This window comes from Sphaeramia orbicularis, chromosome 15, assembly GCF_902148855.1.
Source record: "Sphaeramia orbicularis chromosome 15, fSphaOr1.1, whole genome shotgun sequence".
Taxonomy (NCBI): Eukaryota; Metazoa; Chordata; class Actinopteri; order Kurtiformes; family Apogonidae; genus Sphaeramia; species Sphaeramia orbicularis.
Genome location: NC_043971.1, coordinates 20,686,236 through 20,710,947, shown reverse-complemented (window position 1 = coordinate 20,710,947; position 24,712 = coordinate 20,686,236). Strand labels below are relative to the sequence as shown.

At 37.2% G+C, this 24,712-nt stretch overlaps 1 protein-coding gene across 1 annotated transcript in view; it reads left to right on the top strand.

Annotated features, from left to right (window-relative positions):
* The window catches only part of dst (dystonin), a 172,158-nt gene that overhangs the window by 132,369 nt on the left and 15,077 nt on the right, over positions 1–24,712 (top strand). Inside the window, 20 exon segments of the mRNA XM_030155752.1 lie at positions 1,340–1,571; positions 2,437–2,663; positions 2,745–2,867; positions 2,990–3,091; positions 7,133–7,234; positions 7,493–7,666; positions 8,700–8,855; positions 9,014–9,211; positions 9,713–9,841; positions 10,437–10,607; positions 13,301–13,456; positions 15,451–15,657; positions 15,936–16,055; positions 18,012–18,181; positions 18,317–18,476; positions 20,076–20,270; positions 20,355–20,483; positions 21,320–21,463; positions 22,970–23,158; positions 24,492–24,621. Coding sequence (XP_030011612.1) covers positions 1,340–1,571; positions 2,437–2,663; positions 2,745–2,867; positions 2,990–3,091; positions 7,133–7,234; positions 7,493–7,666; positions 8,700–8,855; positions 9,014–9,211; positions 9,713–9,841; positions 10,437–10,607; positions 13,301–13,456; positions 15,451–15,657; positions 15,936–16,055; positions 18,012–18,181; positions 18,317–18,476; positions 20,076–20,270; positions 20,355–20,483; positions 21,320–21,463; positions 22,970–23,158; positions 24,492–24,621 — 3,214 coding nt within the window.

Genomic DNA, 24,712 nt, shown 5'->3' with positions numbered 1-24,712 from the left:
TTGTTGATGTAAATATTTTCATAATTTAATGTTTTTTGCACTAAATCAAAGAAAAAAATTGGTGTTGTTATTATTTATAGGTTATTATGATATTATTTTTGAGTTTGATGCCCTGACTTGCACTTTGCAAATTCATCCCACGGGCCGGATTGGACCCTTTGGCGGGCCGGATTTGGCCCCTGGGCCGCATGTTTGACACCTGTGCACTAAAGGGTCCAATCCAGCCCACAGGATGAAAGAGGTGCAAAAATTACTCATTTTATTTCAGGAGGCCACATATCAATCAATCAACCAATCAATCACATTTTATTTTTATAGTGTCACATCGTAACAAAAGTTATCTCATGACACTTTACATTTAGAGTTGGTTTAAACCAGACTTTTAAGCCAATTTACAGAAACCTCATACAGCCCAATATGATCTCGAGTGGGTTGGACCAGTAAATTACTAGCATAATAATCTATAAGTGACCAACTTTTTCTCTATTTTTTGTTTTAGTGTGAAAAAAGTTAAATTACATGATGAAAATTAAAAATGTACAAACTATCTTTTCACAAAAAATGTGAATGATCAAAACTTTAATGAACAACCTGAAATGTCTTAAGCAAAATAAGTTGAATTTTATTTTTTAATATTATGCCTGTTACTAAATGTTTTGTGCCTTTTTATATCCAATGCAATCCGTAACTTGTAATGTACTTAAACTAATTTGGGGTTATTATTTTTAGGTTATTATGGTATTATTTTACTGGTCCAATCTGCTTGAGATCAAAAGGCTGAATGTGGCCCCTGAACTGGCACCCATGCCTTAGATTATTCTGGCCTTTTTTTTTTTTTTTTTTTTTTTTACAAAAATCAAAATCATGGTAAACTTTACAGAAAGAGTCATTTTCATCATGACTCTGTCACTTTTCATCTTAAAGAAAATCTGCTAAAACTTTATATTAAGGTTCTTGTAGTGATACTTAATAGGAAATAAGGTCCTAATAAGTCCTTACAAGATACTTAGTAATGGTTTTTGTCAATTAATAATAGATTATTGCCATTTCCCCTCTCTATCTACTATCTTTCTAAACTGTTTGCATTAATAATTGCATCATATAATGATAGATTATAAAAGCTTTATCATAATCTCTATAAAACCTTAACAGTTTATAGTGTAAGAAAGTTACTGAGAGATATAATTCTAAATCTATAATGTGTATCCAATTCTTATTTTTTGTTATTGATACAGTTCAATGTGTTTAAAAGTTACTGAAAAGCTCAAATAAAGACATCACAAATCTTTTATGAATACGATGTGAATTTGACCTTTTTTTTTGTCTCTTTCCACATCAGTTCCATGATAAAATTGACCCCATGCTGGAATCTCTTGAACGCATCGCCGAGCGTCTTCGTCAGCCTCCTTCCATCTCAGTGGAGTTGGACAAGATTAAGGAACAGATCACAGAAAACAAAGCCGTCTCCATGGACTTGGAGAAGCTGCAGCCTTCTTATGAGACACTGAAGCAGAGAGGAGAGGAAATGATCGCCCGGTCTGAAGGTGCTGACAAGGATATATCTGCCAAAGGTACTCAAAATACTGCACTGCTTCACCTAGACCTCTACTTAGAACTGATCACGTGTTTGTTATACTCTGAATAATGTAGTAGTTGTCAAATGAAAAGGTTACCGCCTTTACATTTTATGATCCATCAAGCTCCTGTACATTTTTTGAGACAATGTAAATCACAGGTGTCAAACATGCGGCCCGTGGGCCAAAACTGGCCCTCCAAAGGTTCCAATCTGGCCTGCGGCATGATTTTATGGAGTGCAAAAATGACACCGAAGATATTAACGGCCAAGGGTGTTGAACTGGTTTTAGCCCAATGTGATCTAAAGTAAAATAATAGTCTAACAACCCTTACAATAAAATGTGAACAACCGGAAAATTAAGTACAATTTTAACAATATTCTGTCTGTTACTAAATGTTTTGAGGATTTGTAGATCCGATTTGTAAGTTGTGTTAATAAGTTGACACATAATATTGTAGACATTATTTTAGTTACACATTCCAAACTTCAAAATTTCAAAAATATTGTGTTTGTGTAACATTGTGTGTAATAATGCACATGTACAAGTGATAAGTTGAGGCATAATATTGTTAAAATCTTGCTTATTTTTCTTAAGAAATTACATTTTTTTCTGGTTATTCACATGTTTTTGGTGAAAAGCTAGTTTGTAAATGTAAATATTTTCATAATTTAATGTTTTCATTGCACTAAAATGAAGAGAAAAACTTGGAGTTGTCATTATTTATAGGTTTTTATGCTATTATTTTCATGGTTTGGCCTGCTTGAGATCGAATTCGGCAGAATGTGGCCCCTGAACTAAAATGAGTTTGACACCCCTGATGTAAATGATTGATTGTGTATTGTCTGTGTTGCACTTGAAGCTGTACAAGACAAACTGGACCAGATGGTCTTCATCTGGAACGACATCCAGGCCTTGGTGGAGGAGCGGGAGGCGAAGCTGCTGGATGTGATGGACCTGGCCGACAAGTTCTGGTGCGACCACTGCGCCCTCATCGTCACCATCAAAGACAGCCAGGACCTGCTGAAGGAGCTGGAGGAGGCCGGAGTCGACCCCTCAGTCGTCAAACAGCAGCAGGAGTTTGTGGAGGTTAGATCCATCCCCGAAATGTTAGTGATTAAGACTGAATGAGCGTGTTGCGGGCTTGAAAACTGATTGTGATCTCTACAGGGGTTTAAAGAGGAGATCGATGGGCTGCAGGAGGAGCTCGATTCGGTTCAAAACCAGGGTGCAGAGCTCATGGCTGCCTGTGGAGAGCCTGATAAACCTGTGATAAAGAAAAGCCTTGATGAAGTAAGTGCCGCCTTTTTATCCCATCATTTCTACAAACACACATTTCTTTTTCATGAATATCATTAAAGATTCGCTGATGCTTAGGAGATAGATTTCTATCAGTAATAATGTGGCTTTTCCAGGTGAACTCAGCGTGGGAAAACCTCAACAAGACATGGAAGGAGAGAGTTGAGACTCTGGAAGAAGCCATGCAGGCAGCTGTGCAGTTTCAGGACGGTCTACAGGTATGTTGATCACACAGATGGAGATGAAGTCATCTTCTAACCACAATGACAAGTGGTCAGAATTGTGCTTAATTTTTTAGTCACTTTTAACCTCTTTATACAGTCATGGAAAAAATTATTAGACCATCAAAAGTCATCCAAAAAATGGTTATGCAATTAAGTACTAATTTCTGTGTGTATCATGTGACTAAAACAGACAGAAAAGAAAACATAGAATGCCTAAAAGGACTGTTTTTGGCAGAACAATGGCATAGATATTGATGTAAGAACTTAATTTTGGTTATTATTAAGAAAACATGGAAAATGGCTAGATGTTAGCTCTGAAATTAAACTCTTATGAGCTATTTTTGTTGTTATCATTATATTTATTCAAACAAATGTACCTTTAGTTTTACCAGGCATTAAAATGAACAAAAAAATTCAAGAAAACAAGGGTGGTCTAGTAATTTTTTCTGCAACTATAGGCCACTCATAGAAATACTCTGAAATTCAAAATTTCAGCCGTAATGTGTTATTGCAGGACATAACAAGACTTTATTACTTTTGAGAAATTTTTCTTTTTTTTTTATTGGTATGTCGGAAATCAAGGTCAATGAAGTTACCATATTTGGTTTCTCGCCCATACGTGGCAAAAAAAAAAAAAAAAAAAAAAAAAAAAATCCAAGAAATATAAATGAAAAACACCCACATTATCCCTTTGAACATCATTCCTTACATTAGTACCATTACTTCATGGTACCTAACAAAGCAGGTACACTCACTGTCCATGCAGAGGTGGACCTTACAGACCCTGTAGACCACATGTGACCTGGGATTGCTGCCTCACTGTCCTCACTGTAACTGTTGCTGTCACTGTCTTGTAATGTATGTGGAAATGACCAAAAATAGTCACTTGTCCATTAAAGGGTTAAGATTTCTTGAAACTCTGCATACACAGGGTTCCCACGGGGTCTTAAAAAGTCTTAAAAGTCTTGAATTTACAAATCTGCATTTAATTCCTTAAAAAAAGTCTTGAACATGTGTTAAATTTGATATGGTAGGTCTTAAGTTATGTTGCTCTAAACTTACTGGCTGTGTTGTGTTTGAAGGTGTCAGTTAAATGTCCAAGCTGCAAAGAAAGTAACGTTAGTCTACTTAGTTCCAACCTGACAATTTATATCGAAATTAGGAACCAGTTGTCGGTAACTTTGCAGCCCCCGGTGAGGAATGATCACAGAACGTTCAGCCTAACACATGTGCAGGTCTTAGTCAGGTGTGCGTCGCCTGAGAAAGCTGATTTTGGGAACTTTAAAGGACCGAAAAGTAAGAATGGGGAAGTGCAAATTTAATAATGCTTGATTGGAGAAAACCTGGTTGATACAAGTATTCCTAAATTCTCGGAGTCATGAATTTTTGCTAGTATGGCCGTGAAATGGGCATTAAATTCTGTTCCAAGTAAACTTAAAAAGGTCTTAAAAAGACTTAAATTTAAATTGTAGATACACATAGGAACCCTGCGTACATCTCAGAGGGAGGACTTCGTCTTTTTAGGTTATTTTTCACTTTTTAAATTGTATGACAAGTGAGAGTAAGCGCTTGTTAATCGAAGCATTGGGAAACTTTTAACAGATGTGATGAACCAACCAGTTTTAAAGTTTTAAAGACCTTCTGATTAAACCACATATTACTGCGCTTTTTATTGCAGCTGATGCTACATTTTATTACAGGCCTGTTCATTTAAAAACAATAAAAACCAGCCACTTTGCTCTGCTATATTTGGATCAAATTAACGCAGCTGTGTAAAGTCCTCTGCTCATTCTGTGAAACTACATACAATGCATTTAGCACAGAGTAAACCTTATGCTCAACCTCCCAACTCCATCCTATCTACAAATGCACTGAATTTCAAATAACTGTGTAAAATGACCTGTTAAACATGATGAATACCAAATGTGTGAGAGAATTCTAAATCTGTAAAATATTCATGAAAATGTTACAGAAGAGAAAACAGGAATAATTTCTCTCTGCGTATCTTTAAGTTGTTTAGTTTCTCTCACTATTATATTGAACTTTAATCCTCTCAGACTAAGGCAGTGTTTTTCAAACTTAGGGGGGGGTTGCTTGGAATTCAAATGGGGTCACCCGAAATTTCTAGTAATTGATAAAAATAAAAATGACTAATGAAAGTATTTTTAATGATTCAATATATATTTCATTCTAATTAAAACACCACACACTTTTCCTCCTAAAAATCAAGTTCAAATAAAATGCAGGATATAATATCTTGATTGACCCGATCATGTGACCGTGTGCGTTACTACACTTCAACCTGCCCGGACACAGTCACAGTCAGAAAACCAGGCCGAACAGAGTGTATGTACATGTATATTATACATTCTATAGCGTAAATGTCATCTAAAATTAACATTTATTTGCAACATACTATAGCAAACTATCACATGATCAAAAACAAATTAATTTTAGCAAAAAAGGTTGAGAACCACTGGACTAAGGCATGTTTTTTTTTTTTTATTTTTATTTTTTTATCAGAATCAGAATCAGCTTTATTGGCCAAGTGGACTAAGGCATGTTTTTTTTTTTTATTTTTTTTTTTTTATCAGAATCAGAATCAGCTTTATTGGCCAAGTATGTGAACACATACAAGGAATTTGGCTTCAGTTTTTCTTTGCACACATGTTTCAACATGAACCTAAAACAACATGAACCCAATCACACTGGAACATAGACCTAATATAGACAAACATTCAACTAGAGACAAGGACAACAATGGGATGAGATTTACACTGGATTTGTAATATGTACAGAATGTAAATTGGAGTTTTATGCAGTGAGTGGATATGTACAGGGATCCAGCCTATTGAAATATATGTTTATGTATATATTATTTACAGTGGGTTTTATATTGCAGTTTGTACAGAAAGTACAAATTGGAGTTTTATACAGTGAGTGGATCAAGGTTATCGTTAACGAAAACTAACAACATGACAAAAACTACAATTGTAAAAACATTTTCATTAGCTGAAATAAATAAAAACTATAATTAAAAGAAAAAAAACGATAACTAACTGAGACTGTATTGTGTGCTTATAAAAATGGATAAAAATTATGGGTAAAATTCCCTTCGTTTTCGTCTTTGTCAATGTCACATTGATACGAAATCGATTAATTTCGCTCTAGCAATTTTATCTGCTGTCACTATATGATATTTAAGGGTCCGTCACTTGTGGTCACTTGTGGTTTAGAGTCGTCTTCTCGTCCCCACTCTACCTGGAAACATGGAGACTAAAGTTGGGAGAAAGCAGCAGAGTCCTGTCTGGGATTTATTTGAATATGACGGAGAAGAAGAGAAAAGATATAAAAAAAAACCTCAAACTAAACTAAAACTAAGCATTTAGAAAATAACAAAACTAATAAAAACTAGCAAACCTGCTCTGAAAACAAATTAAAACTAACTGAATTAGAGAAAAAAAGTCTAAACTAAATAAAACTAAACTATAATGAAAAATCCAAAACTATTAGAACCTTGGAGTGGATATGTACAGGGATCTGGTCTATTGAAAATTTGTTTATGTGTATATTATTGTAGTGCAATTTGGTCAGAGTATTTTACATAGTGCAAATAGTCAGAGTTTTCATACAGAGTGCAAAAAATCTTGTCAATCTATCTTGTCAATTCAGTCACACATTAAATCACTCGGTAGAAACTCTGAACAATTTGTGAAATTTGTTGATAAAAATTGAGTCAAAACAATCAAAAATCCCTTTTTTTCTTTCTTTAAGTATAAAATATAAAGTGTTTTATGGAACTGAGGAGAGAAAGAAATCCCATTGTTGTGTATGTGGTGCCGTGTTACATCCATCTATGTTAAAACTGTTGAATGCCACAAATTCCCCTTATTCACTCATATGTGCCATTGAAAACAAATGTGTGTGTAGTAAGTTCTTGCATGAGGCCCACAGTGATACTAGATATGAAACACGACTCTCTGTGCAGAACCTGTTCTCACTCACTAACAATGGTTTCTCCACCTTTTTTCGCAGGGTATGTTCGACTGGGTGGATATTCTGGAGAACAAACTGGATTCAATGTCACCTGTAGGCACAGACTTGGAAACTGTCAAGCAGCAGATTGTGGAACTCAAGGTACGGACTTTACAGCAGCTTTGTTAAACATCAGCAGAGTTTATGATGAATACTCCCGCTGGCCTGTAATGTGTATGCACTGCACTAACCTACAATTACAACAGCCTTACCGTCAGTCACATGAACTTTGATGTACAATAAGACAAATCTTCTGTTGCTGAAAAGCCGTCTCCTCTACGGTTAGCCGTGCTGACCGTATAGCTTTGTACTTGTGTTGACTGATTGGGTGTGCTACTATTTGTGTCGCTGCCTTGTCAGGAGTACAAAGGAGAGGCCTACCAGCTGCAGATCGAGATGGAGCGTCTGAATCACCAGGCAGGCCTCCTTCTCAAGAAGAGGACCGATGAGGCCGATCGCTGCGCCATCCAGGAACCCATGTCTGAGCTGAAGATGCTGTGGGACAACCTGGATGAGAAGATCATAAGCCGACAGGTGAACCTATACGCTGTGTGAATACCGTGTTTCCTCAAAAAAATTACAATCAGATTTTCAGCCATCAGAATAATTAAACGATCTAGATACTATTCCCGGGTTTGAAACTAGAACTTGTTACCCACATCTTGCAGAAAACCCCATTTAATTTGGTTCAGTGGTCATGGAGAAATGAGGATCTTTGTAAAGCATGTCATGGGTTCGTTTCTTCCAGGTTTGGCACTCGGATGTTCTTAGTTTTATCAAGTGTTAAGATTAACTTTAGTTAATGTGCTAAGTTGAGCATTTATATTATTTTGTTTTAACCAAGAACCACATTTTTTTTAGTTTTTAAGGGAAGAGTTCAGTGTAAATATGTAAATATTATTTTCATGATCTTCTTGATGACCAAAAAGGAGGAGGAGCTCAATCCAGTCTTCCATGAGTCAATAATTTAACATCTTTCTTTAATCATTCATTTTTGCACCTTACCAACATTTGCAAAACTCAGAAATCTACTTCCTTTTTGATGTAATTATTTATTCATTTCATTAGTTGAAAATGAAAAGAAACAAGCCGTCACTTTTTCCAAAAGAGATGTTTTTGTGCAAGAACACATCTTTAAATGCCTTACAACTTCGTATTTGTACGGTGTGAACGCGATAGACAACACATCTTCTTCCAAAACTTGAAGGGAAGGGACTTCTGACATGCTTTACAAAGGTCCTCATTTCTCCGTGACCACTGAAGCAAATCAAATGGGGTTTCCTGCAAGATGTAGGTAATAAGTAATAGTTTCATGCCCTGAAATCTGAAATTGCACTTCGATTGGTTCACTATTTTTAAAGTTATCATTGCAGAAAGTCCGATTGTAATTTTTTTTGGGACATACGGTATAGTCATGATTCTTTACCCTCATCCTGCACATTAAATGTATATGTTCAGGTCATGATCCGGATTTAGAAACCAGATTTAACAATGGCTCTGAAACGCTACAGAATGTGTCACATGCATGTCAAGTGCTATCTAATGGTTTAATCTATCATTAATCCAGCACAAACTGGAAGGAGGCCTTCTGGCTCTGGGTCAGTTCCAACATGCGCTGGATGAGCTTCTGGCCTGGATGAGTCACACAGAGGAGCTACTAAATGAGCAGAGGAAGGCTGGAGGAGACCCCAAAGCCATCGAGATAGAGCTGGCCAAGCACCATGTATGATAAATGCCTCCTTTTTTCATGCAAATTCAAAAAGCAGTACCTTTGTGTGTCTGTGGGATTAGCAAATGAGCATCGGTGTAGCGTAGCAGTGTGAGAACAAGACGGCTGTGTGTTTTTTTCCTGTTTTAACTCAGATTTTTCTTTCCCTCCAGGTTCTCCAGATCGATGTGTTGGCTCACAAGTCGACAGTTGAGACGGTGAATAAAGCCGGTAATGACCTGGTGGCGTCCAGCGCTGGAGAAGAAGCCTCCGGTCTGCAGAGCAAACTGGAGAACCTGAACCAGCGGTGGAAAACCATCCAGGAGAAGACCGAGCAGAGGAAACAGCAGCTGGAGAGTGCTTTACTTCAGGTATAAAAGTCATATTTACAACATATTAAAAGACTTATGGCTCATTTGTCATTAGCTTTTGTTTGGCATGTCTTGTTGAGGATGTGATTTATTCTTCTCTCCCTTGGGTGCCAGAAAGTTCTTTTTGGAGAAGTGATCCCTGTCTATGCCCCTCCTCCTTGTTCTTGTTCCATGCTGGGAAATTTCTATTAAGAACTTGACATATAGCTGTCCATGCTTTGATGTTAGGGAATATGAGGAAAAAAAGAAATCTTTCCTGGCCTTTATTTGGAGACATTTCTCTCTCATGCTCCAGGTTGAGACGCCTTTAAATAAATGTCTGTTTTTGTGGATTTCATTTGCTTTAGTCAGTTCATGCATATTTAATTCATAATGTTGAATACCCCGCTTTGGTAGTTAAATGAATCAGAGGAATTAATAACTCAGACATCCTCCTATCTGACCCTAACAATGAGTGTGTGTGACACCTTTTGTCCTGACTCAGGTTGTATTGTGTTGTAGGCCCAAGGTTTCCATGGTGAGATAGAAGATATGCAGCAGTGGCTGAAAGACACAGAACGTCAGCTGTTGGCATCAAAGGCTGTGGGAGGCTTACCAGACACAGCCCGGGAGCAGCTTAACGCCCATCTGGTATGTGTTTAACAATATGAAAGGCTGCATACAGATGGCAGGCTTGTAAGGAGACAACTATGTCTTTTCTGTGTTTTATCTGAAGTGTGAAAATTAAATGACACTGCTAAATACACTACTTGCATCCCCCTGCAGAAAATGACAAAAAAACCCTAAAAGTGTTTCAAATTGATTCAACCATGTCTGACCGTAATGAATTTAGGATTTTTTTTTTCCTCCCTTTTGTTTTTCTTTTGTCTAATAGAGAAACTAAAGACACTTTCACAGCAAGCTCTACCTCAAAAAGTATCAGTGGTGACATTTTATGGAATGAAAAACAGAGGGATTACTTGAACTCAATAAGTTTTATCAAATTAGTAACATGATATTGTTCAAATGTTTGTGGGAACATGGCTTTGAGAGTCTCTGAGTGCCTCATTCTTTCACCATTTTTGGTCTGGATTTGAACAAACATGAAAATAAAGTGCACTGACCGATTCACCACACATACTCCAGACACTGCAGTCTGTGAAAATGTTATCCAAAAGTAAAGTAAAGCTGTCTTCAACTTGAATTTAATAAATTTGAGAGTATCAGCATGTGTGTTTCCTTGCAGGAGTTGTGTTCTGCCTTTGAGGTGAAAGAGGAGCTGTATCAGGAGCTGATCACTAAGGGTCAGCAGCTGCTCACTGTGATGCCCGAGGGTCCGGACAGCAACACCGAGCAAGACCTCGCAAACCTGAAGGAGAAATGGGAAGCGGTGCAGACAAAGGTTGCTGAAAGAAAGGTATGAAGTAAGACTTGTGGTAATGCAGTAGGAAGGCTTTCACTGCTTTACCGTTAATGATTCACAGCTTCGCTCTCAGGCCCTGGTGAGAGAGTGCTGACATACACTTGAGCTATGACACTGTATTAGTAACCCTCTTATCCCAGCGCCGATAATGAATGGTGTAAGGATAAAGTGCTGGCAAGGACACGCAGGATGTGGTTACACTGTAGATCACAGCGGACCACTTGCTGTCTGATTCACCATTAAACAGCAGTGGTTTTGTTTCACATGTTTCCACAGTGAACAGCTGACAAGTGATAGATTAGAAACAAACAAGTAAAGCAAAACTAATATTGGACTAAAGCGTCATCGTCACTGATTGCATTTTGACATTCTTACTTGCTTTTCTTTTTTTTGTGATAACTTTTTAATGACACTTTATTTGGACAGTCTTTCCACTGACAGTGTTTGTAACTTTTCAACAGTTTATGCTCATTATTGTCCCTTTAGAGGTCATTCATAGTCTGAAATTCAAAATTTCAACCTTTGTGTGTTATTGGAGGACATAACAAGACTGTATTGCCTTTGTGAAATTTTTAATTTTTTAATTGTTATGTAGAAAATCTAGGTCAGTGAAGTTACCATATTTGGTTCCTTACCCGTATGTGGCAAAAAAAAAAAAAAAAAATCCAAGAAGTATAGATAAAAAGTACAAAAAGATCCAGACCCTATCAACATACACGTTATCCCTTTAAACATCCTTACTTACATTAGTACCCAGGGTGCGGTTTGTCCAAACAAGAAAGGGGTGGGGGTGGGGGGGGTGTGTTTTTTTGTTTTGTTTTGTTTTGTTGGAACGGGGGGGCGGTAGCAGTTATATATGTGGGGGTGCGGTCCATACTTTATGTAACAAATGCTGACGTGAAACAAAAGTGAAACTTTACATACTTTCAACATCCAATTCCCGGGTTCTATTCCTCTATTATACAGCGGATCTTACATGAAATTTTCAAAAACTTCTAACCTGTATCCACTGGACACACAAAGGCTGGTCCCCATGCATGAATTTATGAATTTGTCACCACCACCACCCCCCTTTATAGTGCCCCAGTGCATGGGGACGTTCGCGGATTCTGAGACTGCCAACAGTTCGGTTGAGGTGAACGTTAAGAAAACTCAGTCACAACCTGCCTGTTATTTCAATTGACTGGTTGCCCCCACCCCCCAAGGATGAAATTAACTGAGCAGAATTAGGAGTGTAAAAGAAAAAAAACCCGGGGGAGGGGGGGCGTTGATCGCACCCACCCCCCCAACAAATTGCACCCTGTTAGTACTATTACTTCATGGTACCCAACAAAGCAGGTACACTCACTGTTCATGCAGAGGTGGACCTTGCAGACCCTGTGGACCACATTGGACCTGAAATTGTTGTCTCTCTGTCCTCACTGTAACTGTTGCTGTCACTGTCTTGTAATGTATGTGAAAATTACCAAAAATAGTCACTTACCCGATAAAGGGTTAAATATGTATTTCAGTGGTTCATTATACAAGATGCATGCTTGTGTGCTTATGTAAAGGTTGTGTTGGAGTCTGTGGTGTGCAAATCAGTCATTTGTTGATTTCATTTCTAAGCTAACGGTGGCTAGTGTTGTCCACTGTTGCTGCTGTAGAGGAAGAGAAGCATTTTCATGAAAAAAACAAGCAGCGTCCTTTATGTAGAAGATAGTGGAGCACCTGTTTTCATGGATGTAGATGAGTCATTTATTTTAGAAATGGAGTCAACAAATGACCAGCTTTGACAACCTTCACCTAATGAGTGAATCTTACATATTGCACAGAATTTGGCAAACAAAGAAGAAGCAGAAAAAAGAAAAAGTCAGTTATGTTCAGCAGATTATCTATAGAATATATTTGACTCATCTGCTGCTGAAGCAAAACACCTGCGTTGTTGAATCCCATCACATAACCTGTTGAAAAGCTAAAAATAGTCTCTGTAGGTAGACTTTCCAAATAAGGTGGTACCACAATTTCACACATTTCTTGCTTTGATAAATAAACTAAATTATCCATGACCAAAATATAAATAATTTTATTTTCCCTTGCTACTGTCAGCTCCAGATATGGAGCTCCACATTCTGGCTCCTTGCAGGTTTGCGGTACCATTTCCTATTTACTTTGGTCCTGTTCCCAGAAATTCAGTGTCTGGCAAATCTTAGAGCTACAGCTGCCGGCCAAACACTCGACTACAATGGGACACTTCTGCTGTCAAGGGAGGAGAACATGTTTTTCGAGCAAAAAAAAATGTTCTGATAAATAATCAATTTCCGCCTTTAGTAAATCTATCAAAAGGATCCAAACTAGCTCGTATCGGGGAAACACATTAACAGCATTTCACATTGAATTTGTAATGTCATCAACACAGCATTACTGTCATGTGATGAGGCTGAGCGGCTGAACTTGGCCGCAGCAAACGGATGTTTTTCAATGCTGCAGCCACTGTTGATGTTTCTCTTATTTAATTAAAAGCTCATCGTTCCATTTCTGTCTCACCATTAGCTTATCCAGAGACGTTAACTTCCTCCGTTCAAACCGGGATTAGAAAGCAGGTTGTAGGTTATGTACAGGATATTGCTCCTTGACCTTTTGATTAACAGAAAAACAGATTCTTTCCATCAGTATGTGAAGGCAGTGGCGCTGTTTTGTGTTCACAGGTCAAACTGGAAGAAGCCTTGACGACGGCCACTGATTTCCACAACTCGCTGCAAGATTTCATTAACTGGTTGACTCAAGCCGAGCAGACACTCAACATGGTGTCTCCTGCCTCCCTCATACTGGAGACCATCATGTTTCAGATTGATGAACACAAGGTAAATGTTGCTTTTGTTGAACTCGCGTGTTGTATAATGTCTTTGTTTAGTTCATGAGGATCCCAGTAGCTTCAGAAAGTGGTTCATCTTCATCTTTCATGCACGTATGAACACACATAAAAATATCCTATTGATCAACACCCAAAAGTGATGCTAACTTAAACATGATCAGTTGACACAAAATCATCTAAGAACATTGATAAACTGAAGCTACAGTAAAGTATTATCAGTCATATTGTTGTGTTAGAGGTATTTTTATGTATGTCTCAACTAGGGATGTAACAATATGAAAATTTCATATCACGGTTATTGTGACCAAAATTATCATGGTTGTTATTATTATCGCGGTATTGTTGAAATTGTGCTCAAAATGTTCAAAAAGTATTAATATACACACTGAAATAATTTAACCAAGTTGTAAAAAAAACAAAAAAAACAAAAAACAAATAAAATAATTAGTACAATTTACCTTCTGTTACAGAAACATTCAAATATTAACCCTTTGTGGTCTGAGCCTATTTTGTCTGTTTTTTCAGTCCTTTTGATTTTGTCTTTATATACTATATAAACAAATGTTTACTATACCCATGTTTGGAATCTGTTTTTTCAGCACAACTTCATCTATATCATCTGTCTATTATTTTTTTCACTAACCTCTATCTTACCAAGATAATTTTTACTTGTTCCATTGGCAGATTTTTTTGCTTGAATTAAGCAGAAAAAAATCTTGAATTAAGCAAAAAAAAAAATCTACCAATGGAACAACTGAAAATTATCCTATTAAGATGTCTTGAAATAATATTTTCAAGATCTACTGTCTAAAAATAAATTCTTATATCTCACTGAAAAATTACTCTTATGTCTTATTCTAAGTCCAATGAGATATTTTGACTAGAAATGAGAAAAATACACTTGGTGATAGGGGTGTGTATTGGTAAGAATCTGGCAATATGATACAAATCACAATGCTAGGATCACGATACAATATATTACAATATATCATGATACTGTTAAAAAGGTATTTTGGTTTTTTGTGTCTAAAAATAAGTTCTTATATCTCACTGAAAGTTACTCTTTAGGTCACAGGTGTCAAACGTGCGGCCCGGGGCCAAATCTGGCCCGCCAAAGGGTCCAGTCCGGCCCTTGGGATGAATTTGTGAAATGTAAAAATGACACTAAGATGTTAACAATCAAGGATGTTCAATCTAAAGTGGGTCAGACCAGTGAAATACTATCATAATAACCTATAAATAATGAATAGAAGCTAATTGTTCTTTTGTTTACATGTTTACATTTACAGACTAGCCTTTCACAAAAAATATGAACAACCTGAACTGTCTTAAGAGAAGTATGTAGTATTTTAACAATATTCTGCCTGTTATGAAATATTTTGTGTATTTGTAGATCCACTGTGATCTGTAAGTTGTGATTCACATGTATAAATGATAAACTGATATTGTTAAAATTACACTTATTGTTCTTAAGAATTTTCAGGTTGTTCATGTTATGTTCAAGTACGGTTCATAGATGTAAACATTTTCATATGGAATTTTACTTTTTTCACTCAAAAACATAGAGAAAACTTTGGAGTTGATATTATTTATAAGTTCTTATCCTATTATTTATATTATTTTTCTGGTCCGGCCCACTTTATATATATATACAATATATATATTAGGCTGTATGTGGCCTTGAACTAAAATGAGTTTGACACCCCTGCTTTAGGTGATTATATCTCATTTTAAGTGTGATGAGATATTTTGACTAGAAATGAGAAGATTTTGATCGTTGCAGTGCTGCCATGTAAACTGTTTACTGTAAAAGCTGTAACGGCAACTTATCAGACGTAAGCAGATGTTTTAAGAAAGGGGCAGGTGTTATAAGTTTTCTCCATCCTGCTCCTCTCCAATAATTTAGATTGAAATAAATAAATAAATAAATGTTTAACCTGGTTTGTATTTTAACATCTGACCTCTTTCTTACCTCCTGTGCAGATGTTTGTCACAGAGGTGAACTCACATAGAGACCACATCATTGAACTGGACAAGACAGGAACACATTTGAAGTATTTCAGCCAGAAGCAGGATGTGGTCCTGATCAAGAACCTGCTGCTCAGCGTCCAAGGCCGTTGGGAGAAGTTGGTGCAGAGATCTGTGGAGCGTGGTCGTCTGCTAGATGACGCCAGGAAGAGAGCGAAGCAGGTACAAGCTGTGCATATTTACACTGGGTTTAAGATAAAATTAGTCAAATAAGCGTTGCTCCGCAGCTCTAAGAGTTTTTTATTATGTTTGGAAAGGCCTGGAAATAGGATATTAGGTCTGTTTCATATTCTGTCTGTAGCCTATTATAGCTTTTTCATTAGCGTGGGCCTGGAATCTGCAAATTTTAAACATTAAACAGGACTCTACCATAAATCAAGTGAAATCATACCTTTTTTTAACACGGTTTACATGGTGTTCATTTCTTTACCCTTCATTAGTTCCATGAAACTTGGAATAAACTGATGGAGTGGTTGGAGGAATCGGAGAAGAGTCTGGACTCCGAGGTGGAAATTGCTAATGAACCAGACAAAATCAAGATGCAGCTGGTTCAGCACAAGGTAACGGAACTCCATCTTATCACGTCTGTTCTGGAAAAAAGAACATGATAAAAGGGAGGTTTTACAGAGTTTTATTATCGTCAGAGGTTAAACGGCTAAATTAGGAACAGTATTTATGCCTCCATGTGTAGTAAGTCATGCTTGAGAGAAGACAGTTTGAACAGCACAAGCTATTTATAGGAATTACTGTGCAGAGAATGGATTACTCCTGCGTTCGCTGGTGTCACTCTCTACCCGTTCCCCTCATGTTGTTTCTGCAGTATTGTACGGCCAGATTGTGCTAATCCTATCATAATCCCGAGATGGACCAAATGTATTAAGAGCGACCTTGCTTTTGGATACTTTTAATCCCTGTGGGCCAGTGGCTCTTGAGTTTTGACCCCGTTTTTTTGTTTTCCTTACAAAATACAGTCTTCTTAAGCAGGAAACATACAAAGATTAGGTCCTAATCTTTGTATGTTTTCTGCTTAAGAAGACTGTATGTGCGCGTGCCCTATTCATTAGGACACTGACATGCAAGAAAATAGGTTGACTGTAACCTTTTGTACACTGGAATAAGACAAAATCTTAGCAAGTAGGGGTGTAAGAAAATATCGGCTCTGCACTATATCGCAATACTTCATTTCACGATACTGTATTGATCTTAAAAGAGTACTGTAGGCAAGGCAAGGCAAATTTATTTGTATAGCACAATTCATACACAGGGCAATTCACAGTGCTTTACAAAAATGGAAAAGAGACAAGTTAAAAACACACAATTACAATTAAAACATAATAAAACATAAATAATAATCAATTAAAATAAAGTAAAACAGAACAGTGCAGATAGAACCCTTTCAGTTCTTATATGCACAGCTGAACAGAGCTGTTTTCAGTATCGATATTTTTAGGTATTTGTTTGTTTGTTTGTTTGTTTGTTTATTTGTTTGTTTATTTTTAGTGGTAGTTAACAAGACATTGTGGACAGAAAAACAACAACAACACAAAAACAAAGAGAAAATCAAACAAATAAACAAACCAAAAACAACAACACTGACAAAGTAATGACAAACGACAACAATGAAAACATCATATTACAATGAAAAATATAATAAATGTAAAGAGCAACTAAACAATATAGCTTAATTAGGGGCGATAGAGAAAAGAGGAAGAGGGGAGTGTGAATAAAAGTGAGAAAGAGAGAGGGGGGAATGAGGGGGGAAAATAATAATTGTTGTTATAACACAAAAATATATAATAATAATAATAATACCAGTAGTTTAATTTGCTATTATTACTGTGGCGACGGTAGCGACGGAGGCAGTCGCGACACAACAGTGGGTTAAATAGTTTAATATTTTTAATAATGTATTTGTATAACTTATCAATTTAGGTATTTATTCAAATGTAGGTATTGCAGAGGTTCCTTTTTGTTTTTCTATTTTGTTTCTATTTTATTTATTATTATCTAACACTGTTTTATTAAATAATGGTTATTTGAAGCGTCCTAAAGAGGCAGATGTTAGTTCCTTTGTTGAGATTGCACAAAAATAATGTGATGATGTTAGTTATGAACTAACAGAGTATGAATTTTCACTTGTTCCATTGGCCGATTTTTTTTACCTGAATTAAGCAAAAATAAATCTGCTCATGGAACAAGTGAAAATGATCTTGGTAAAATTTCTTGAAATAAGATTTTCAAGATATATTGTCTAAAAATAAGCTCATATATCTCACTGAAAAGTGACTCTTAAGGTGATTATGTCTTAATTTAAGTGTGATGAGATATTTTGACTAGAAATGAGAAAAATACACTTGGCAAAATTGTGATTTTTTACAGTGTATTCAAGGCATGTATGTAGAGAAGCCAAATAAATATTGCCTTTTTTGGAGTAGAAAACAGATTTCCTGCTTTTCTGATATATTGCAGATTGACACGATATAAATTAAGCCGATGATAATGTTTCTCATATGCAGGAGTTCCAAAAAGCCTTGGGGAGCAAGCACTCAGTGTACGACACCACCACTCGAACAGGCCGCGCCCTGAAAGACAAGACTTCCCTTCAGGATGATAATCAGAAACTGGATGATATGCTGAGTGAGCTGAGGGACAAATGGGACACTGTTTGTGGCAAGTCAGTCGAGAGGTAAGAACACGTCTCCCCATATTTGGTCCTGTTTTTTTTTTTTTTTTTTTTTTAAATCCTTGTTGCTACTAGTCGGTCTGTTGGCTGCACTTCAAAACGCCTCTTCATTTACTGTCAATGATTTGTTCTTTCCAGACAAAATAAGCTGGAGGAGGCCTTGCTGTTCTCTGGCCAGTTTACAGACGCTCTGCAGGCTCTCATTGACTGGCTGTACAGAGTTGAACCACAGCTGGCCGAGGACCAGCCGGTGCACGGAGACATAGACCTGGTTCTCAACCTGATAGACAGCCACAAGGTAGAACGCACCAACCATAACCGAGCCAAAACCACATTCCCAGACTGATCTATGAGTGAAAACGTTGGTTGCTTTAGAAAAGTTTTTAGTGGCGGCCTCAAAGGGAATCTTCAAAAACCAACACAGGTTTTCACTGCTGGATTAACACCACCCTTTCCTTTCATCACTCAGTGTATGGCATCACAACAGAATATAAAAGACACTTAAACCACCTCAGAAGTTTGATAGAAAATCAAATAACAAAAGACCTGTATCTTTTGAAACTCTCTATTCATCCGTGATGTCTTAAAAATGATGTTGTTATATAATAAATACACTAGATTACATAAAACAATATTGTGTTCTTCCTGGTCTGCGTAAAAATAAAGGGCAGAGATTGCATTTATATCCCAGCATTTTATGTTTATAATGATTATAGAAATGAACTACAATGGCATTTCCTAAAGAAAATGTGTGTGTGATGAAGGTGATGTAAATATAGCGCTAATCAGCTAGCACCATTTCATTATGGCCGCATGTTGCTAATATGTTACAAACCCAAACATTCAAATAGCTATAAAAAGTATTTGTCACTTGTAGTTTACTTTAATATATATGCTGTGGAAGCACATAATAAACCAGTGAGTATTTTTATTTTGGCACAACTTACCTTGCATACAAAATTTGATCTACTTTTACAGCCTCCTTTTAAGTGGGAGCTTCTGCTTCCATTAGCCAGATGTAGGTCCGTCACCAACTGATTCGATGAGAAACTAGTGTTTGAAAAAGGTTCCTAGGAATGTGGTGAATATGCCTGAACCATTATTGGGGGAATATATAAATTATCTTGGCTGTGTCTGTGATGGAAGCAGTATGTCGCAAATTTATGACTGGCAGCATTAAAGGGGTCATATTTAGCTAAACCCACTTTTATTAGTCTTTGGTTCATTTATTTGTGTATTTGGAACTTAATAGTTCAAAAAGTTTGAATTTGAACCCTCCAGGTGCTGCAAAGTTGTCTTTATATTAATTTTGGCAAAATTCGAGTGGATTTCTACAACACTTTTTAATTCCTGCTTAATTTGTTACATTTTATAGCTAGTTAATGTCATGACATTTGCACATATATGGTCAAGACTTCTGATAAACATTTCTCCGAGTACGGCATAATTGCTTATCAGCAGCAGCGGTTGTAGTCCATACTGAAAATATGTCCAAACTTTGAGCCGATTACCTAAAATATTCAGTTGTTGGTTGAACGGGACAGAGCAGCACAGCCAACAACCGGGAGGGGGCGGGGCATGAAGTGGCTCATGTGCATTTAAAGGGCCAGCGCTCAAAACGACCTTTTTGGCATCATTACTCAAAAATAGGGTTGAAGATGGACCTGTGGAGTTGAATTAATGAAGAATTCAGACCCGAGTATAGCATTCACAGTTTATGTAGACCACAGGGAAATGTTTTAAAATGTATAATTCCATTTTTAAAAAAGCAAAATATCACTCCTTTAAATGTTTTGCTACTTCATCAAAATCTTCTCTTCACTCTTTCCATTTGCATTAATATGTTTGGATTACACAAGTCTGACTAAAGCTCCTTTTGGCTTTGTGTGCTCTGCAGGTTTTCCAGAAGGAGTTGGGGAAGAGAACAGTGAGTGTTCAGGCACTCAAACGTTCAGCCAAAGAGCTGATTGAGAGCAGCCACGATGACTCCTCGTGGGTTAAAGTCCAGATGCAGGAGCTGAGCACTCGCTGGGAGACGGTGTGCAACCTGTCGGTGTCCAAACAGGCCCGGCTGGAGCAGGCTCTGTGTCAGGTACTGTAGAGGACCCAAAGTCAACGAGAAGAGACCTAACGGGAGGCTAAATGGGTTTGTCTGATCTGTGTTCTCTGGTTGCAGGCTGAGGAGTTTCACTCCACAGTTCACATCCTGCTGGAGTGGCTCGCTGAGGCCGAGCAGAGTCTGCGTTTCCATGGCAGCCTGCCTGATGATGAGGAGGCGCTGCAGGCTCTTATTGAGCAACACAAGGCAAGCAGTTTTGGCTGTTTTAACTAACCTGTTAAGCCCGGGGCCATTTCAACTTTCAACGTAACGCAAAACAAGGGAGTAGCTGATAACAGAAGTTTAATTCATATAAAATCAAATTATGATCAGAAAACAGCAGAAGTAACACAAAATTCCTAATCGTCGCATCACAAATCAGCTTTTGTTTTTGCTTTTTTATGGCTTGTGCAGTTAGTTTTAGTGGTACAGACATAATACTTAGTTAGCTTAGTGGTGCAAATTTTGTCTCGTTGGTCTGTTTTTTTCATTACATCATCCATGACGTACGCTGGTCTTAAACTGTTACCTTATTACCTCTGCCGAGGAGGTTATGTTTTCATTGGGGTTTGTCTCTTTGTCTGTCTGTTAGCAAGATAACTTAAAAAGTTATGGAAGGATTTTGATGAAATTTTCAGGAAATGTTGATACTGGCACAAGGAGCAAATGATTCAATTTTGGTGGTGATGGTGGGTGGGGGGGTGGGGGGCTGATCTGCCTTGGCAGAAGTCTGTGCTCTCCGAGTGCTTATTTGCCCATTTAAGTGCTTGTTGTTTGGATTGTGTTCTGTCGTCCAATATTTAGTTTTAGCCAGTGTTCTTCCAGTTACATGGATTTATTGAATGTGTATATTACATACAAGCATCAAGTAGCATCACCATGGCAACACAGACGAAACCCTCAGTACCAGGGGCTTAAGTGGCCTGGCTTAAGAGTCAGCTGAATAAAAAAAAAACAAAAAAACACCTGCATCCTTATATGGCAAAGTTTTTAACAGTCAGTTAATCCAAATCTAACCTCTAACCTTTTTGCTCTTTTTAAAGGAGTTTATGAAGAAACTGGAGGAAAAGCGAGTACCTCTAAATAAAGCAACCACTATGGGGGAGGCTATTCTTAGCATCTGCCATCCAGACTCTATCACGACCATCAAACACTGGAACACCATCATTAAGGCCCGGTTTGAAGAGGTCAGTTCTCAGCTGCATGCCTGCATCCATGTCTGTCTGCTCTGTGCAGCCCACAGGAATGACACTGAGCACTCAATTAGGGAATTTTTATGTTGAACTGACAGCGTGGAGGACTGTGTCCCGCCAAGCCACTAAAGTCCAGGCAGCATCAGGAACGTTGTGGTGATTTAGATTAGCTGTCAAGAACTTGCACAAAAAGTATTACCAATAATTATCGGTTAAGTTTAATGTTTTTTTCAGAGCTGGTACCAATTTTTATTAATCGAGGAAAGATGAAAATCTGCTTATTGGAAAGCCTTTAAGCTCATGTTAATTCATATTATCAGAGTGTTCCTAGTAGCATTTATAATGAAATTAACTTGAAAACTTAAATGAGCAAAATACCTCCTTGAAGTTTTATGAAGAAAATATATTGAAAACAATAAACGAAGCAAAACTTTTATGTGTACTGACAATTAAATCTGTTATCAGTACCATTTCAGGATGTAATGCACAAAAATGAGCTGCTCATTGTGAGTATATATAGACAAAAAACAACTTCAAGAGATAAAGAAACACAGGAAGGTATATTTTTGGATATTGGATTAAAAAAAGAGTTCCAATAGCTACTAGAAATTATTTTTTTTTACCTTATATCAGCTGTAGCAGGATATCTAAATCATCCAAAATCATTTCACTAAAGCAGAGGTGTCAAACATGAGGCTCGGGGGCCAAATCCGGCCTGCCAAAGGGTCCAGTCTGGCCCCTGGGATGAATTTGTGAAATGCAAAAGTTACACTGAAGATATTAATCATTTTAGTTCAGGTTCCACATACAGACAAATTAAATCCCAAGTGGGTTGGATCAGTGAAATACTATCATAAAAACCTATAAATACTCACAACTCTAAATTTTTCTTTTTGTAGATGTAAAGATTTTCATGTCATTTTACTGTCTTTACACTAAAAGAAACTATCATTTTACAAAAATGCAAATAACTTGAACAAATATGAACATTTTTACATGTCTGAAGTGTAACTGTTCCAACATTCTGTCTGTTATTAAATGTTTTGTGTATTTGTAGATCCACTGTGATCTGTAAATTGTAATTTTCATGTGTAAATGATAAACTGAGAGGTAATATTGTTAAAATTGCACTTAATTTTCTTAAGATATTTCAGTTTGTTCATATTATTTACATTGTTCTAAAGGATGGTTGGTAGATGTAAACATTTTCATTGTATAATTTTACTTTTTTGCTCTAAAACATAAAGGAAAGTTAGGAGTTGACATGATTTCTATATTATTATGTTATTATTTTACCGGTCCTGCCCACTTCAGATCAAATTTGTCTTAATGTGACCCCTGAACTAGAATGGGTTAGACATCCCTGCACTAAAGTAATCATTGTACATTCAGGTTGCATGCAATCGGCACATTACATGTAACATTTCCACATTTAATCATGCACTTAGTCATGCAATAAGAATTTTTCTCCATTTAATATGAGTTATATCTCTGTTGCAGGTGCAAGCTTGGGCCAGGCAGCACCAGCAGAGACTGGCGGCAGCCCTCAGTGAGCTGTTGGCCACTCAGGAGCTGCTGGAGAATCTGCTGACCTGGCTGCAGTGGGCAGAAACCAACCTCAACGATAAAGACAAGGAGCCACTGCCACAGGAGATCGAAGAAGTGAAAAGCCTCATAGCAGAACATCAGGTCACAAAATGCCCCATGTTATGCACTGCAGAAATCCAAATCTTACAAAGTGAATTTTTCCCATTTCTAGTCAAAATATCTCATCACACTTAAAATAAGACATAATCACCTAAAGAGTAACTTTTCAGTGAGATATAAGAACTGATTTTTAGACAATAGATCTTGAAAATCTTATTTCAAGAAATCTTACCAAGATCATTTTCACTTGTCCCATTGGCAGATTTTTTTTGCTTAATTCAAGATTTTTTTTTTGGGCAACACGGTGGTGCAGTGGATAGCACTTGCGCCTCACAGCAAGAAGGTCCTGGGTTCGATTCCAACACCAGTCGACGGGGGGTGGGACCTTTCTGTGTGGAGTTTGCATGTTCTCCCCGTGTCTGCGTGGGTTCTCTCTGGGTACTTCGGCTTCCTCCCACCATCCAAAGACATGCACTGATAGGTTAATTGGTTAATCTAAATTGCCCATAGGTGTGAATGTGAGAGTGATTGTTTGTCTCTATATGTTCAGCCCTGTGATGAACTGGTGAAATGTGCAGGGTGTACCCCGCCTTTGCCTCTATGTAGCTGAGATAGGCTACCAGCGACCCCCATGACCCTAGTGAGGATAAAGCGGGTTCAGAAAATGAATGAATGAATGAATCAAGATTTTTTTGCTTAATTCAAGCAGAAAAAAAACAAAGTAAATTTTTCTCATTTCTTGTCAAAATATCTCATCACACTTAAAATAAGACATAAGAGTAACTTTTCAGTGAGATATAAGAACTTATTTTTAGACAATAGATCTTGAAAATCTTATTTCAAGGAATTTTACCAAGATGATTTTCACTCGTTCCACTGGCAGATTTTTTTTTGCTTAAATTAAGCAGAAAGAGATAAGATTTTCAAGATCTATTGTCTAAAAATAAGTTCTTATATCTCACTGAAAAGTTACTCTTTAGGTGATTATGTCTTATTTAAAGTGTGATGAGATATTTTGACTAGAAATAACAAAAATACACTTGGTAAGATTTAGATTTTTGTAGTACTGTCATGTAAACTGTTTACTGTAATAGCTCTAACGTCAACTCATCTAATGTAAGCAGATGTTTTAAGAAAGGGGCAGGTATTATAAGTTTTCTCCATCCTGCTCCTTTCCAAGAATTTAGATTGAAATGAATAAATAAGATTTAAGAAGGTAAGATTTAGATTTTTTCAGTGTAGGTTTTCAAGAAATTAATCATGTTCCTTTACTGAGAAGATAAAGTGAAGCTCTTGCTATTGTGGCTGATGACAGTTTACAGCTTTCACCGTGTGTGAGATCAACTCAGAGCATGCTTTTTGTTTTACTCTGCAGGCATTTATGGAGGAAATGACCAGGAAGCAACCAGATGTTGACAAAATCACAAAAACACACAAAAGGAAGGCAGCCATGGAGCCCCAGATTCAATCTCAGATCCCCGTGCTTGAAAAAGGAAGAGCTGGAAGTATGTATTCCCACAAATACCCCTCATAGAGCGTGACCTGAGCCATCTGCTCATGTGTTGAGTCACTGCAGGGTGACGCCACATCCTCATC